At 38.3% G+C, this 17,938-nt stretch overlaps 1 protein-coding gene and 1 non-coding gene across 2 annotated transcripts in view; both read right to left on the reverse strand.

Moving 5' to 3' along the window:
- Positions 1 to 17,938, reverse strand: part of QRSL1 (glutaminyl-tRNA amidotransferase subunit QRSL1) — a 37,013-nt gene that overhangs the window by 13,944 nt on the left and 5,131 nt on the right. The window contains exons 2-7 of the mRNA XM_042780942.1: positions 15,947 to 16,106; positions 15,332 to 15,430; positions 9,006 to 9,102; positions 6,079 to 6,255; positions 2,197 to 2,372; positions 1,996 to 2,108 (exon numbers count right to left, since the gene is read on the reverse strand). Of these exons, the coding sequence (XP_042636876.1) occupies positions 1,996 to 2,108; positions 2,197 to 2,372; positions 6,079 to 6,255; positions 9,006 to 9,102; positions 15,332 to 15,430; positions 15,947 to 16,106 (822 nt within the window). The remainder of the gene's footprint in view (positions 1 to 1,995; positions 2,109 to 2,196; positions 2,373 to 6,078; positions 6,256 to 9,005; positions 9,103 to 15,331; positions 15,431 to 15,946; positions 16,107 to 17,938) is intronic.
- On the reverse strand, positions 3,679 to 3,785 carry LOC122150002. The gene has a single exon (XR_006163435.1). It is a non-coding gene; the product is annotated as a U6 spliceosomal RNA (small nuclear RNA).

Raw genomic sequence — 17,938 nt, forward strand, 5'->3', positions numbered from 1 at the left:
CATAAAAATTTAATTTTTAGAAGGTCCCAATCATCTGGCTTCTCTTCTGCTGTTGGTGCATTTTGAATTATGCTTGGTAGTCTATTTATACCATATATTAGGGACCTTAAGTTTGACTAAAAGGTCACATTTTATGCCAAAATAATACTCATGTAAATATAATTAACATTTAAGATGGTTTAGTTTGACAAACACAGTACTAGATATTATGAGCTAAATATAACAATGTTAACAATTAGAGATCTGGTTGTGGAACTCATATTTGTCAAATGTTTATTATGTATAAAGTACCATATTTTAATGCAAATAACACACACCTTCCACGTTTGCCTGCTAATTGCATTTTCATACGTACCACTATACTAATTTTTTTCACCCATTGCTGTAAAAAAAAAAAACCAAAAAACTAGCAGTTGGCAAACATAGAAGAAGCATGTTATTGTATAAAAACATAGTACTCTGCTAGATTCTTTTCAAAGGTTCTTCTCATTTAATCCTTACAACAAATGTATAATGTAGGTATTATCAGCCCTCATTTTATAAATGAAAAATACTGAGACTAGAGAAGTTAAGTAACTTTTCTCAAGCTATATAACAAGTAAGTAGAGGATCTAGGATTCTCAACTATGTCTGTTTCTAAAGCCGATACCCTCTGTGAATCCTTGAAGAATCCTTGAAGAGAGGCAAAATATTACCTTCATGGAAGATATTGGCATTTCTCTACAGCAGCTGTCTTAATTGGGGATGATTTTGTTCCACTCCCTCCAGCCAGGGGACATTTGGCAATATGTGGAGACATTAATGTTGTGGGTGGGTGGGTGTTGCTACTGGTCTCTTAAATTGATAGAGGCCAGGGATCTTGCTAAACATCCTGGGATATTTCGCCCAAAATGGCAATTGTGCCAAGGTTGAGAAACCCTATTATTCTACAGGGTAACTTATGTAAGCATCTTTCTAAAAAGTTGAAAGCATTCATATACTGCTGGACTTAACATTTAAATTTTTAAAAAAACTCAGAAATGTAACATATTTATGTTCATGTACAAATAACTCAATTGCTTCTGTAATGGGTATACCACTAGTACCAGTTACCATTGAGTTGATCCCAACTTCTGGTGACCCAGGTGTGTCAGTGTTAAGTTGTGCTCCACAGGGTTTTCAATGGTGGATTTCTCAGAAGGAGATCTCCAAGCCTTTCTCCCAGGGCACCTCTGAGTGGACTCAAACTGCCAAGCTTCTGGTTCACAGCTGGGCATGTTAACCATCTGCGCCACTCAGGGACACCATGATAGGTACAGCAGTAGCAGTAAGGATGATATCATTTACTGAACACTTGCTATGTAAATAAAGGCTTAGGTTCCGTCTTTCATATCAGGACATGCCAAACTATGGCCTATAGGCCAGATGTGACCCACTGCCTATTTTTCAAAATAAAGTTTCATTAAAACACAAGCAGGCTCTTCATTTAAATATTATCTATGGCTGCTTTCATACTACCCCAAACCCACTGCTATTGAGTCGATAGTGACCCCCACCGGGTTTCTAAGGCTAGAAATCTTTACGGAAGTACCTTGCCTCACCTTCCTCCTGCAGAGCAGCTGGTAGGTTTAAACCACTGGCCTTCTGGTTAGCAACTAAATGCCTTACCAACTACACCATCAGAGCTTCTTTCATACTACCGTGGAAAGTTTATATACAATAAAGACAATAAGGTCCATAAAGCCTAAAATATTTATTATCTGGCCCTTTGTAAAATAAGTTTGAAGACCTCTGTTTTATATCACTATCTAATTTAGCTCTGTGAGAGCAATCCTGTTAACTGTCCCCATTTTACAGATGGAGAAATTGAGCTTAGGGAGATTAAGTCATGTGTTTAAAGTCATATAGCTGAAAGTGGCAGAGCTGAGATTCAAACCCAATCAGTCTGTCTCCTAAGTCTGTGCTTTGTATCTGACTTGCCAGTATTTCTATAAAGTAAGGAATGGAAGGAGTTACCTTTGGAATTCCTATACATAGCTTGCTCACATCTGTCCAACTAGGAAGCAAAAATGGTTTAACAGGGTCTTGAATGGTGGTAGAATCTTTGGGATCATGTCCAGCTAGTATACCTGTAAGGAGAAACACTTATCAGCAACAGACATACTGTTTTACAGTGAAGTGGGAATGCTTTGAAGCTATATGGAATCATATAAATACCCAACACCATCGCTGCATCATCCACACATCTGGTTAAGATTCCTGGCACATCCATTGAGTTCACCAGGGGAATGAGACCATGGCGGGAGACCAATCCATAGCTTGGTTTTAAACCGACAAGCCCACAGTGGGCAGCTGGATTTCTGGTTGATCCTCCTGTATCAGATCCTAAAGCCCTGGAATTTAAATGGAATTCCCTTTAGAAGAATGACATTTAGTAATTATATTTGGAGTCTATCTTTTCAAATGTGTATTTGTAAACTGTGTCTTTCTCTGATCATACAAAAGTAACACATGCTCATCACAGAGATTCATAAAATACAGAAAAGTGTAAGGAGGTGGTAAAATATTCTACTTCCCAAAGGCTAACACTGTGCACATTTTGGCACACTAACTTCATGTCTTTCTTTAATGCATTATTCTTTCATGGTCGAGGTCATTCTGTAATCGTAAGTTTCCATTTCTATTTTGTTTATCATGATCCCTTCACTTTTTTTTTTTTTTTTAAGTTCACTGAAAATTTAAAGTGTGTATAATATTCCATCATATATATTGGTAATTCCAAATATTTTAAAGTCTATTCTCCTATGGATATGCATAAAAATCACATATTTTCTTTTGATTACCTGGCTTAAATAAACCAAATTAATGGCAATTTTATACATGGGGTCACCATGACTCGGAGTCAACTTCAAGGCAAGTGGTGGTGGTGGTGGTGGTGGTATAAATTAAACACACCCCACCCAGGGCAGAAGATACTACATTCTGCTACCCTATTTAGAATCACAGATTAAGATGTACTATAATGTACTTCAACATTTATGTTGCTTACAACTAGTAACTCTATAATAAATAATCTGGTAAGAAACACCTTTAAACATAAAATTTTGTCCTTATGTCTAATTATTCTGTAGACTAGCTTCTAAGAAGTAGAGTTACTGGGCTAAAGGGCCTGCCAGTTATTACATGTTCTTGATCTACACTGTCAAATTACTTTGTTTTATATATATATATATATATATATATATATAGCCATTACAGAAAGATTATGGCGATTTATATTCCCAAGCACAATAAATCAGATGTTTACTCTGAGTATTATCAGCTTTTGAAATTTGTTAATTTCCCAAAAAAGCTTTGTTAATGAGCATTTCTTTGAACAATTTTTCGCTTATTTGAATTAATAGCACCCATCCATGAGATGTCTATTTCCTTGTCCAATCTTCCCTAAAGTACATAATTCTCTTACTTAAAAAAAGCTATCTTAGAAAATAAACTGGTTTTCCTGATTAGAAAAGTAGCATATGCTTTTGCCAAAACTAAAATGTTATGTATGATACATAAAACAAAATGTCTCTTATAATCACCAGTTGGCCAGTTGCCACTGAGTCAATTCCAACTCATGGTGACCTCATGCATGTCAGAGAAGAGCTACACTCCATTGTTGTTGTTGCTGTTATTTGCCATCGAAAGGGTTTTATTTCTGAATGTGGACACTTCACAAATTTGCATGTCATCCTTGCACAGGGGCTGTGCTAATCTTCTCTGCACTGTTACAGTTTTAGTAGATGTGCTGGCAAAGAGAGCACCTCCACAGGGCTTTCAATGCTGACTTTTCAGACAAGATTGGCAAGCCTTTCTTCCAAAGCACCCCTCTGGGTGGAATTGAACCTCCAACCTTTCAGCTGGCAGCTGAGCATCTTAGCTGTTTGTTCCACCCAGGGACTCCTCTTATAATCAGCGCCCCCACAACTCTGTTATTAATTTTGATATATTCATGCAGATGCTTCAGTGTAACTATTAACATATATTACTTTTAAAAAATATAGTCATATGATACATACTGTTCTGCAACTTGTTTTTCACTGAACAATGAATGTTGGTTATCTTTCCCTATCACTACATAGTACTCTAGGAGCTGTGGTAGCATAGTGCCTAAGGCACCTGACTGCTAACCAGAAGGCTGGCGGTTCAAACCCATCAGCCACTCCTCAGATGGAAGGTTGGGCAATCTACTTCCGTAGTGATACTGCCTCAGAAACTCAAGGAGGGGTCGCTATGAGTTGGGTCTGACTCAACGGCACCCAACAACAACAAAGCACTCTATCTCATTCTTTTCTAGTGGCTGCACAGTATTCCAAGAAGCTTTCTGGTTTTAACACATAGAAAGAAATGAAAAAGAGAGAAAACAAAAGGATACTTTACAGTTTAGGACATATTTAATCTGTAGCTACTTTTGGTGTGTGCTTCTATTGATCGTATTTAAACTGAATTTAACAAGGCTCCTAACAATAACATGACAGTTGTGCTGTACAGAAAATGCAAATTGTATTTCCTTGCCTACCAAGCCAATTTAAGATACAAAAGCGGACTGTTGCTTTCCCAGTTTCTAAAAGGATACATTTTATTATTAGGATTCACTGACAACTGTGTAATAAAGTAAAACCTTCATTTCCAGAGGAATTACGTGTCAAAATGCCATCTTCTCAAAGTATGTTCAGAAAGATCAACAGTAAATGGGGTGATGAGGAGAGAAAAAAGTAGCTAATCCTGCAGTCCTAACTTGTCAGAACTCTCATTAATATTAATGCATTGCTATCAAAGTCCACAGAAAGCAAATGCAATGGTCTTAACATGTTAACAAGATTAACAAGATTTCAAGAAAACTTAAAATAAACACCACAAAAAGCTGTAGTATCTAAAAAAATATAATTTATTGATTTCAACGCCTATGAAAGAACTACAGAGACAAAATACATACAGTATTACTGAAGAAACATTCAATTTGGTTAAATTGAGACCAATAAATTAAATATAATAACAATCATATTTATTTACTCTTATTTAGTTAGTAAGCAAAGTATGCTCAATGGATTCTTTCAAAATACAAAGTATGAGAGAGGAACAGATCAGTTCCTAAGAAACTTGAGGAAACTTTATTCACTGATACACATTTTTGAATATGTGTTTATAAAGCACTGTTTCAAACATCCTATTGATACATAAACTCACTGCCATCAAGTCAATTCTGACTCATAACGATCCCCATTGGGTTTCCAAGGCTGTAGATCTTTATGGAAGCAGGCTCCCTTATCTTACTCCTGCAGAGCAGCTGGTGGGTTTAAACTGCTGACTCTCTAGTTAGTAGCCAAAATGTCTTACCCACTAAGCCACCAGAGCTCCTTTTATTGATACATATTAGAAACATGTTTTCTTTTCTTGCTGTCTTTTTTTTTGCAACAGTCAGATTAATCTGAAGAGGAAATCATTACTAACAGTTTAGCTCAGCAGCACTAAATCAAAGTCAGCATATGTTAGTCCTTAAATATTTGTATAATCAGGTCAATATATAGTAACTGAATTATATAAAAAAGAAATTCAATAACGTCCAATTATGCTAGGTAGTTTATTCTGGAAGGAGCTCTGGTGGTGCATTTGGCTGCTTGTCAAAAGGTCGGTGGTTCAAACTCACCAACTGCTCCACAAGAGAAAGATGAGGCAGTCTGCTTCTGTAAAGATTTACAGCCTTGAAAACCCTATGGGTGGTTGCTATGAGTCAGAATTGACTCAACAGCGGTGGGTTTGGTTTTGGTTTAGTTTATTCTGTAATATCTATAAAATCATATTTTTTAAGAGACCTAGATACTAGGAAGAGTTCAAATGCTCTTTTAAATTAAATATATAAAATATACACAGTGTACTGTATAATCAGGTAGATCTATTAGATATAATTTTGATACGCATTATGCTCAAACAGCTCAACAGTTTCTTAAATGAAATAAAATATTAAGGCATTAAGTACAAGTATTCTATGGTTGGATTTTACAAATGACGATTTGTATTTGACTGGTTTTTAAAATACAAATAGGAAAGGCATCTTACGCAAAGCACGTGAACGCTGATACTGCAGCAGCACTACCGCCTGAGCTTCCTCCAGTTACTAGCCAATCTGAATCGTCATTCTCACCATGGGGCTTCGGCTTCCTCTTTTCTCTATATTGCTTTGAATAACTCCAAGGATTTTTAACTGGTCCAAATACACCATCTGTACTTCCAGATCTGAGATAAAGAAGTGAGATACACTTAACAAAACTTTAAATTTATCTTCTGAGTATCTTACTTGTTTCTGATACTCATTGAGCTTTTAATACTCTACATAGTTTCAATGGGAAAAGGTTGGAAGCCTGTTCAGTGTAGCTTCATTAATTAGAAGGCTAAGGAGGAGGTGGCGGATGAGATACGTAGAAAGTAAACAACCAGTCTGCTAATGAAAGATTTTATCCCAATTCTGATCATCTAATTCAGCTATAGATAATTTCCCTCATAAACTAAAATTTTCTTGATGAAAAGTGCTGTAAACATTCATATGGCAACAAGAAGTGGAGGGAATCCTTCTCTTAATCAGAAGTTTTAAGAAAAGCATAGATATGTTAATAACTTATTAACACAGAATGTTAATAACTTTTTAAATTTTGAAATAATTTCAATTATTATAGATAAGATGCAAAAATAAAGATACTATGAAAAACACTGTATACTGTTTAACAAAGGAGCTCTGATGCTATAGTGCCTAAGGCATTTGACTACTAACTAGAAGGTTGGCAGTTCAAACCCACCAGCCACTCCATGGAAGAAACACTGGGCAATCTACTTCCGTAAAGATTTGCCACCTCGGAAACCCAAAGAGGAATGCTATGAGTTGGAATTGACTTGATGGCAGTGAGTTTGGTTTGGTTTGGTTTTACTCTTTAACAATGACCCCATTTGCTTTATCATTTGTGTGCTGTGTGTGTGTGTTATACACACCTAGATACTAGGTCTGTGTTATACACACACACACAAGCACATTTTTTTACCCCGAACCTCTTAAGAGTAAGTTATATATACCATGCTCTTTACCCCTAATTCTCTAGTATGTATTTAGTATGCCCTTGACTAAGGATAAGGATTATCTCTTACATAGTTACAGTATGATAATCAATCTCAATAAATTTAATATTAATACAAGACTTTCATCTAATCTTTTCATAATCAAATTTTGTCAGTTGATCCAATAATGTCCTTTATAACATTTCCTCCAGCTAGTATAGGATGTTCAAGTCTTCAAGTCTAGAGTCCAGTATTGTATTTAGTTGTCATATCTTTTCAGCTTCCTTAAAAAAAAAAAAAAAAATCACTCCCCAACCAATGTTGTTTCCATTTTGGGCAAGGATGTCTCCTCCCATCATGTCAATTCAAAATGCACTATCTTCATTTCTTAGTGCTGCTGTGACAGAAATACCACAAATGGGTGGCCTTAACAAACATCAATTTATTTTCTCACAGTTTCAGAAGGCTACGAGTCTGAATTCAAGACCTTATCTCCTCTAGAGGTAGGCTCTCCTCTGTCACCTGGGGGAAGCTCTCTTTAATTTCTGTAGCCCAGGCAGTCCTTGGTTCCTTGGTGATCTCTGGGTGGCATCTATCTCCCCCTTCATTTGTTCTAATTTGTTCTTATTATAGCTCACAAATGATTAGGTTTAAGGCATACTCTACACTGATGTGACTTCATTAACATAAAAAAGAAAACCCTGTTTCCAAATGGGTACATATTCACAAGTATAAGAGTTAGGATTCTAAAACATATTTTCGGGGCACAAAATTTAATCTGTAACATGTACTGAAGGTCCTAACAAGTGCAATAAAACAAAAACAACCAAATAAGTATAAGGACATGATCATCTATATAAAATATTCCAAAGAATCTGCAAAGATCAACTAAAATTAATTAATAAGTGAACTTAGCAAGGATGCAGGATATAAGGTCAAGAGAAAAATCATTATTTCTATATACTAGCAACAATTAGAAATTGAAAAAATACTCCCATAGTAATAAAACATGAAATATTAGGGATAAGTCAAACAAATTATATGCAAGATTTATAAGCAACAAATTATAAAAAGCTACTCAGAAAGATTAAATAAAGTCTGAATAAATGGAGAAATGTATGGTGTTAATGGATCAGAAGACACAAGTTGTTAAGGTGTCACTTTTGGAGTGACATCACCAATATGGCAGAGTAAGAAGCTCCATACAACAACAAATAAGAAGAAACCGTCAGAGCTAACTTTGCCAGAACTCTGGTAAACTATCAGAGGTTCACAGCAACCAAGCAAATGTGAAATTAAGAAAAAGGCAATGGTAGGAAAGCTTTGTGGCTTTCTGTTACATGCCCTTTTCCCACCCTGCAGGAAAGCCTGCTTGAAGTGGCTGACTACATTTCCAACTTGGAACACTGATCTTGGGTTCTGACGGGAGCAGAACAAACCTGTTGGCTACATAAAGGACTGAGGCAAAGTGTGCATTTCAGTGTCATCCATCTTGGAGGCAGTGCAGGGTGGTGGAAGGGCAGGTAGAGTGAGCTCACCAGGGAAATACAAACTGAAATCAAAATGAGATATGACTGTATGCCTATTAGACAACCAAACATGGTTTCAGAGAAGGACTGAAAAACTGGCATTAGAGTCCTCAAGAAATCACTTTACTGCTTTTAAAAATCAAAAAGCCAAACTCATTGCTGTCGAGTTGAATCCGACTCATAGTGACCCCTCCTTGGGTTTCTGAGGTGGTATCACTATGGAAGTAGATTGTCCAATCTTCCTTCCGAGGAGTGGCTGGTGGGTTTGAACCACCAGCCTTCTGGTTAGCAGTCAAATGTCTTAGGCACTACGCCACCAGAGCTCCTTTACTGTTTTTAGGTACCTACATTTAATGCAATTAAAGCACAGGAGGAAGAAACAGAAAAGAAGCAAATTTCAGTTTTACTTACCCCATAGCAAACTCATCTAAGTTTGTTTTTCCCATAAGTAGAGCTCCCTGATCCAACAACTTCTGAATGACTGTAGCATTATAAGGTGGTATATAACCTAAAATAAGTTCAGTTCTTTTTATTATAAGAGAAAAGACAGTAAATATGTAAATCACATGCAGAGAACAAGTATGATTTTAAATTATGATTGAGTAGTTCATTCATATGCACATTTATTAATTTTTCTTAATATGAGTAGTTGGTTGTACTTTCTTCTAAGAGTTAATTTTTCTCTATTGTCAGCTACTGTGTTTTTTTCAAAAGGTGTTGTTGTTGTTAGGTGCTGTCCAGTCGTTTCTGACTCAGCAACCCTATGCAGAACGAAAAACTGTCCAGTCCTGTGACAGCTCCATGATCCTTGCTATACTTGAGCCCATCGCAGCAGCCACTATGTCAATCCATCTCATTGCAGGCCTTCCTTCTTTCGTTGACTCTTCAGCTTACCAAGCATGACATCCTTCTCCAGGGAATGGTTCCTTCTGACAACATGACTAAAGTAGGTGAGACAAAGTCTGGTCATTCTTGCTTCCAGGGAGCATTCCCGCTGTACTTCCTTCAGGACAGATCTGTTAAGTTCTTTTAGCAGTCCATGGTACTTTCAGCATTCTTCGCCAACATAACTCAAAAGCATCAACTCGTTTGGTCTTCCTTACTCATTGTCCAGCTCTCACATGCATGTGAGGTGATTGAAAATATCATGGCTTAGGTCAGGCACACCTTAGTCCTCAAGGAGACATCTTTGTTCTTCAGCACTTGAAAGAGGTCCTTTGCAGCCGATTTTCCCAGTGCTATACATTGTCTGACGACCTGACTGCTGCTCCCACTGGTGTCAATTGTAGAACCAAGCAATGTGAAGTCTGTGACAACGTCAATCTTTTCTCCATTTATTGCGATGCTATTTATAGGTCCAGTTGTGAGGATTTTTGTTTTCTTTACATTCAGATGTAGCCATACTGCAGACATCAATCTTCATTAGTAAATGTCTCAACTCATCCTCACTTTCAGCAAACAAAGTTGTGTTGGCAGCATATCGCAGGTTGTTAATGATTCTTCCTCCAATCTAGATACCACGTTCTTCTTCATACAGTCCAGCTTCTCGTATTATTTGCTCAGCATACAGATTGAACAAGTATGGTGAAAGGATACAACCCTGACATAATCTCTTCTTGATTTTAAACCATGCAGTGTCCCCTTGCTCTGTTTGAACAACAGCCTCTTGGTCTACGTACAGGTTCCTCACGAGTACAATCAAGTGTTTTGGGATTCCCATTCTTTCGAACGTTACCCATACTTTGTTATGATCTACACAATCAAATGATTTTGCATAGTCAATAAAACACAAGTAAACATTTTTTTAGTATTCTTTGCTTTCAGCCAAGATCCATCTGACATCAGCAATGATATCCCCATTTTACATCCTCTCCTGAAACCAGCTTGCATTTCTGGAAGTTCTCTGTCAATATACTGCTGCAACTGTTTTTGAATTATCTTCAGCAAGATTTTACTTGCATGCAATATTAATGATATTATTCGATAATTTCCACATTCTGTGGGATCACCTTTCTTTGGAATGGGTACAAATATGGATCTCTTCCAATCAGTTGGCCAGGTAGCTGTCTTCCAAATCTCTTGGCATAGCTGAGTGAGTGCCTCCAGGAGAGCATCCGTTTGTTGAAACATCTCAATGGGTATCCCATCAATTCCTGAAGCCTTGTTCTTTGCCAATTCTTTCAGTGCAGCTTTGAGTTCTTCCTTCAATACCATTGGTTCTTGACCACAAGCCACTTTCTAAGATGGATAGACATCAACCAGATCTTTTTGATACAGTGACTGTGTATTCCTTCTATCTTCTTTTGATGTTCCCTGTATCATTCAATATTTTGCCCATAGAATCCTTCAATATTGCAACTTGATGCTTAAATTTTTTTCTTCAGTTCTTTCAGCTTGAGAAATGCTGAGCCTGTTCTTTTCTTTTGGTTTTCTAACTCCAGGTCTTTGCACATTTTATTGTAGTAATTTGTTCATCCACTCAAGCTGCTCTTTGAAATCTTCTGTTCAGCTCTTTTATCTTGACATTTCTTCCATTTGCTTTAGCTACTCTCTACTAAGGGAGCTCTGGTAGCATAGTGGCTAAGACACTTGCCTGCTAACCAGACAGCTGGCGGTTCAAACCCACCAGCCACTCCTCAGAAGGAAGGTTGGGCAATCCTACTTCCGTAGTGATACTGCCTCGGAAACCCAAGGAGGGGTCGCTATGAGTCGGGGCCGACTCGACGGCACATAACAACAACAACAACAACAACTCCCTACTAAAGGGCAAGTTTCAGAGTCATTTCTGACATCCATTTTGGTCTTTTCTTCCTTTCTTATCTTTTTAATGACCTCTTGCTTTCTTCATGGATGATGTTCTTAATGTCATCCCACAATTCTTCTGGTTTTCGGTCAATGGTGTTCAATGCATCAAATTTATTCTTTAGATGGTCTCTAAATTCAGGAGGGATATGTTTCAAGTCATATTTTGGCTCTTGTGGACTTGTTTTTATTGTCTTCAAGTTGAACTTGCATGTGAGCAGTTGATGGTCCATTCCACAATCAACTTCTGGCTTTGTTTTGGCTAAAGATATTGAACTTTTCCATCACCTCCTGCTACAGATGTAGTCATGTGTACTCAGATGTACTTCTGTGTACTCCGTCTGGTGAAGTCCATGTGTATAGCTGCCATTTGTGTTGTTGAAAAAGGTATTTATAATGACTAAATCGCTGGTCTTGCAAAATTCTATCATGCAATCTCCAGTGTTGTTTCTGTCACCAAGGCCAAATTTTCCAATACTGGTGATTCCTCCTTGTTTCCAACTTTTGCATTTCAGTCACCAATGATAATTAATACATCTTGATTGCACGTTCAGTCAATTTCAGACTGCTCACTCACTCATGGCTATTGAGTTGGATCTGATTCATAGTGACTCCTGCTTGGGTTTCCCAGGCAGTGTCACTATGGAAGTAGACTGCCCAATCTTCCTTCCAAGGAGTGGCTGGTGGGTTTGAACCACCAGCCTTCTGGTTAGCAGTCAAGTGCCTTAGGCACTAAATCTTCAATTTCTTCATCTTTGGCTGTGGTGGTTGGTGCATAAATTTGAATAATAGTATTAACTGGTCTTCCTTGTAGGTGTATGTATATTATCCTATCACTGACAGCATTGTACTTCAGGACAGATCTTGAAACATCCTTTGTGATGATGAATGCCATGCCATTCCTCTTCAAATTGTCATTCCTGGCACAGTAGATCATATGGTTGTCTGATTCAAAATGACCAAAATTGGTCCATTTCAGCTCACTAATGCCTAAGATATCAATCTTTATGAATTCCATTTCATTTTTGATAATTTCCAATTTTCCTAGATTCCTACTTCATACATTCCATGGTCCAATTATTAATGGATGTTTGCAGTTGTTTCTCCTCTATTTGACTCTTGCCACATCAGCAAATAGAGGTCTCGAAAGCTTTACTTTACCCACATCAGTAAGGTTTGTTCTACTCTGATGATGCAGCTCTTTCCCAGTCATATTTTGACAGTCTTTCAACCTAAGAGGCAGGTTCTCCTACACTGCATTGGACTGTGTTTCCGGGCTATTCTTAAAGTTGTGCAGTAATGTATCAGACTGTGTCTTTCTGCTATTCATAAGGTTTTCCCTGGCCAGTCTTTGAGAAGTGGATAGCCTCTTCCTTCTTCCTAGTCTTTTTCTGTCTGTAAGATGCGTTGAAACCTGTGTACCATGTGCAACACTGCTGACATTTGAAACACTGGTGGCACAGCCTCAAGCCTCATAGCAACAAACAAACCACCACAGTATGAGAAACTGACAGACAAATATGTCTCCCTTAGCTGTTCAAAACCTCTCCTTCCTGCCGCTCTGTCTGGCATCCCCTGGCTTTTCTTTACCCTGCTTCCTGCTTTTTAGGGGGTGGGGCCTGTGTCCCTCCCCTTATCTGAGTTCCCTGCCACTCAGTGTGGTGCCCCCTGGCTTTTCTTTTGAGTATTTCAAAAGATACGTCTGTTGCTGTATTTTTTCCAAATGATAGTCAGTACATTCACCACATTTATAATGTAAAAACACTGACTTTAATAAACCAAAACCAAACTCACTGCTGTTGAGTCAGATCCAACTCATAGTGACCCCTCCTTGGTTTACAGAGCTATATCACTACAGAAATAGATTGTCCAACCTTCCTTCTGAGGAGTGGCTGGTGGCTTTGAACCACCAGCCTTCTGGTTAGCAGTCAAATACCTTAGGCACTTCGCTACTAACCAGAAAGCTGGCAGTTCAAACCCACCAACCACTCCTCAGAAGGAAGATGGGGCAATCTACTTCCACAGTGATACTGCCTCAGAAACCCAACGAGGGGTTGCTATGAGTTGGGTCCGACTCGACAGCACATAACAACAACAACAACTATAAAGTATTGCATCACAGTCAGTGATGTATCTAATTCATTTGAAAATAATAGCACATTATTATTTTGTTCACTGTACTGGACTTTTTCTTCCCAGATGATGTTATATTATCACAAAGCAATTTTTACATATTTCCTGGTAGAAATAGATTTTTATTGTCAATTAAAATCTCCTCTATCTAATGGATAGATATATATCTTGGATACGGTAAATATATTGCTGAGGCATACCAAGGATTGTGAGGCTGGCATAGGACCAGGCAGTTTCATTCTGTTGTACATAGGGTCGCTGAGTCGGAGATAACTCAGTGGCATCTAACAACAACAACAATAATCTATTGGAAAGCTCTAGTGTATATTCCAAAACAATAAATAAGAGTCTACCTATCAAATGAACCTGGGGCACATTCCTAGTCAAATATAACTTTTAGTGTGTAACACTCTGGATAACCTTTTTTTTTACTGTGTTTTTCCCCAGGATCCAAATGTTTTGATAAACATGCTTCCTTTTGACTTACTAAAGTGTAAAGAATAAAACCACTGTTGTTGTGTGCTGCTGAGTATTTTCTGACTCATAATGACCCAAAGGGCAGAGTAGAATTGCCCCATAGGGTTTCCTAGGCTGTAATCTTTGTGGGTGCAGACTGCCAGTTCTTTTCTCCTGTAGAGCCTCTGGTTGGTTCAAAGCTCTCATCTTTTGGTTAGTAGCTGAGTACTTAACCTTTGCACCATCAAGGCTTCTTAAAGCACAAAACTAGATGCCACTATACTTAGTCTTATAAGACAAGGAGGAGTCTGGAAATAAAAAAAATAACTGGACAAGGGATGCTACTGCATCACCACACCAACCTCAAGAGACGGATACTGGTAGCCACTTCAGATTTATTCCTATGTTATCAATGAGCTGAAGTTAGAGGTGACTTGGTACATTTGTGGTGATCAGGTATTGAGTATCCAGCTTCCTTAGTAGGATTCATTCACTAAGCTGGTCTGCCTCTGAGGAGTAATTCTGTGTGTATGTGTATGGTTTTAATACTCCCCATCTGGTGCCCCATGGCAGATCACTCTGAGGGGTACATATCCCTAGAGTAGGTGGGTGCATCACCTTGGGGTAGGTGTTCTGCATATAGGTCTTTCTACTGTTGGGCTGAGAACCAATCCATGGGAGTGAGTCCAATTCTAGGCCCAAAGGGTCACTTGGGGCCATAATCTTGGGGGTTCCACCAGACTCTATCTGACCAATAATTCTGGTCATTTTTGTGTTTTTGAATTTTGTTCCACATTCTTCCTCGCACTCTATCCAGGATCTCCAGTTCTGATCCTTTTCTGAGTAATTGGCATTGGTAGTCAGGCACCATCTAGTTCTTCTGGTCTCAGGGTCCATCATATCCTTGGACTAATTGTTTCCAGATGCCTTTGATTTTCTTCACTCTTCTTTACTTTAGATGAGAGGAGACTAACAGTTGCATCTTAGATGGCTGCTCAAAAGCTTTTAAGACCCCAGTCACTACTCACCAAAATAGGTTGTAGAACAAGATTTTTATATACTATGCTGTGCCAATTGAGCTTGGTGTCCCCTGAGACTATGGTCCCAAGTCGGCAGGCCCAGTGGTTATCTCTCTTAAGGTGTTTGGTTGTCTCTGAGAGGTTACTCCAACTTCATTTTGTGTTTTTTGAAAGAGTAAATAGTAAAAAAGATAATATTCTATCCCATGTATTTCCTTGAAGGATATAGTTAGTCTGAGATTATCTTGGTGTTTTAGTATTTTATTTTTAATTTCAACCAAATAGCACCTATTTTAAAAAATATTTTCCTAATCAGTTGTATTTTACCTTTCAGCATGTTTGAAGCACATGTTGTCTCAATGCCAGATGTGCTGAAGTTGTCTTTTACTGCAACAGGAATTCCATCTAAATCTCCAAGTGACTGACCTATGTTAAAAAGCCACGAGAGTGATACATGAGATAATAATATGAGATACAAAGACAAAAATATTCCATGCTGTAAAACAAACAAAATAGCCAAACTCACTGCCATCAAGTCGAATCTACTCATTGACCCCTCCTAGGGTTCCCAAGGCAGCATCGCTATGGAAGTAGGTTGCCCAACCTTGCTTTCGAGGAGTGGCTGGTGGGTTTGAATCGCCAGCCTTCTGGTTGGCATCAAATGCTTAGGCACTATGCCACCAGAGTTCCCTTATATGCTATAATACCTACTAATTTTGGCAAAAATACGTCTTAAGAAATCAAATTTGGTAAGAAATTGTTACAGCTAGATATTATAAAACATTATATATCTATTAGCCTCATTTGTATTACACCCCACGGCAAGTTCTTTAAAAAAGGTATGTTTATGTTTGAAAGCCTCACTTGCTAAATGGAGACTGCTACATTCAATTACACTTTTTCTGAAGATATAATAATTAAGTATAATTAAAAATAATTTACCTTTTGCATACCTCTTCTCTGATTCTTCAGCTTGCTTTAGGGCTACCTCTTCTGTTACAGTAATGTAAGCATTTAGGAATTTGGTCTTCTTGATCAGAGAGAGACATTTTTGACAGAGCTCTGTTGGAGTAATTTGGCCTTGTTTCAGTCCTGCAGAAACCTACACACATTTCAAAAAACCTTTAGTGAGTCTGTGAAAGTTCCAAATATTAGACTGAGGGGGCAGATAGAGTGGTTAAGTAAATTTTGAAATGAGGCTTGGGTTCAAAATCAAGAGAACTCTACACTGAACGTATTGAATTGGAGAGTAATGCATAGATCGGTTTGAGGGTGGTGTCAATGGTTTGCACTCACCTACTAACTTAAAAGGTAGTGGTAGTGTAGTGGTTAAGGTATTTGGCTGCTAACCAGAAAGTCAGTGGTTCTAAACCACCAGCTGCTTCGTGAAAGAAAGATGAGGCAGTCTGCTTCCATAAAGATTTACAGCCTTGGAAACCCAATGGGGATCACTATGAGTCTGAACTGACTTGATGACAACAAATACTAACCTAAAGATTGGCAGTCTAAGCCCACCCAGCAACGCTGCACCGAAAGGCCTGGCAATCTGTTTCTGTAAAGTCTACAGCCAAGAAAATCCTACGGAGCAGTTCTACTCTGCGACACATGGGATTGCCATGAGTCAGAATCAATGGCACCAGGTTTGGCATCTCCCTGGTTGAACAATACTTTTTCTAAGTCACATTTGTACAAGCAAAAGCAATAGTTTAGGTTAGCCATACTGTTTAGAGAAAGTAGGGGCCCAGCACAGGTAAAGAATGGGGTAGGGTGGATTATTCATGGAGAGAAGAATAACTGCCACAGAGGCAACCACGAATGAAAAGAGAGAAATGAACTGGACAAGGCAGTGCAGGACTTTATGGCTTTAAATTAGATCTTTAGACCTACTGTAGAATTCAAGCAAGAACTGCTACCAATTGAGAGAAATGTTATAAAATATGGGTTCAAAAGCAAACTGAAAACAAACATCTCTGCAGTCTTAGATGCACTGGTAAGTCTAGCAAAGAAAGCACCAAAATAAACTGGATTACAAGTGACTAGAAACTGTAAACTGATATTAAGTGAAGACTGAGGTGAAGTGATGACTGTTCAATATTTCCTATAGGAGCTCTGCTGGTGCAGTGGATAAGGCATTTGGCTGCTAACTAAAAGGTCAGCAGTTCAAACCTATCAGCCACTCCACAGAAGGATGATGGGGCAATCTACTTTCATAAAGATTTACTGCCTTGGAAACCCAATGGGGGGTTGTTATGAGTTGGAATCAACTCAAAGGCAGTGAGTTTGTGTTTTGTTTTTAATAGAGAGTAATAATACTATAGGAGCTCTGGTGGCATAGTGGCTAAGGCATTTGACTGCTAACCAGAAGGCTGGCTGTTCCAATCCACCAGCCACTCCTCGGAGGAAGACTGGGCAATCTACTTCCATAGTGATAAGGCCTCAGAACCCCAAGGAGGTGTTGCTATGTGTAGGATCCAACTCAATGGCAGTAAGTTAGTTTTGAGTTAATAGTAGTATGTAGTCACTAATCAGATAAAGACTTCCCTGAATGGCACAAATGGTTACAGGCTGTTAACCAAATGGTTGGTGGTTTGAGTCCACCTAGAGATACCTCAGAAAAAAGGCCTGGAGATAACTTCTGCAAAAAAACAGCCATTAAAAACGCTATGGAGCACAGTTCTGCTTTGACACATACCGGGTAGCCATGAGTCAGAACTAACATGATGGCAACTTGGAAGGAAAAAAAAAAAAATCAGATAAACCCATTCCTGATCAAAACTCTCAGCAAAATAGGAATAGAAGGGACATTCCTCAACATATAATGGGCATCTATGCAAAACCAACAGCCAACATTATTCAAGAGGCTGAGAACAGGAACCAGACAAGGATGCCTACTATCACCACTTCTATTCAACATTGTACTGGAAGTCCTAGCCA

This window comes from Orycteropus afer, unplaced genomic scaffold, assembly GCF_000298275.1.
Source record: "Orycteropus afer afer isolate SDZICR_OR568_19922 unplaced genomic scaffold, OryAfe1.0 scaffold00072, whole genome shotgun sequence".
Classification (NCBI taxonomy): Eukaryota; Metazoa; Chordata; class Mammalia; order Tubulidentata; family Orycteropodidae; genus Orycteropus; species Orycteropus afer.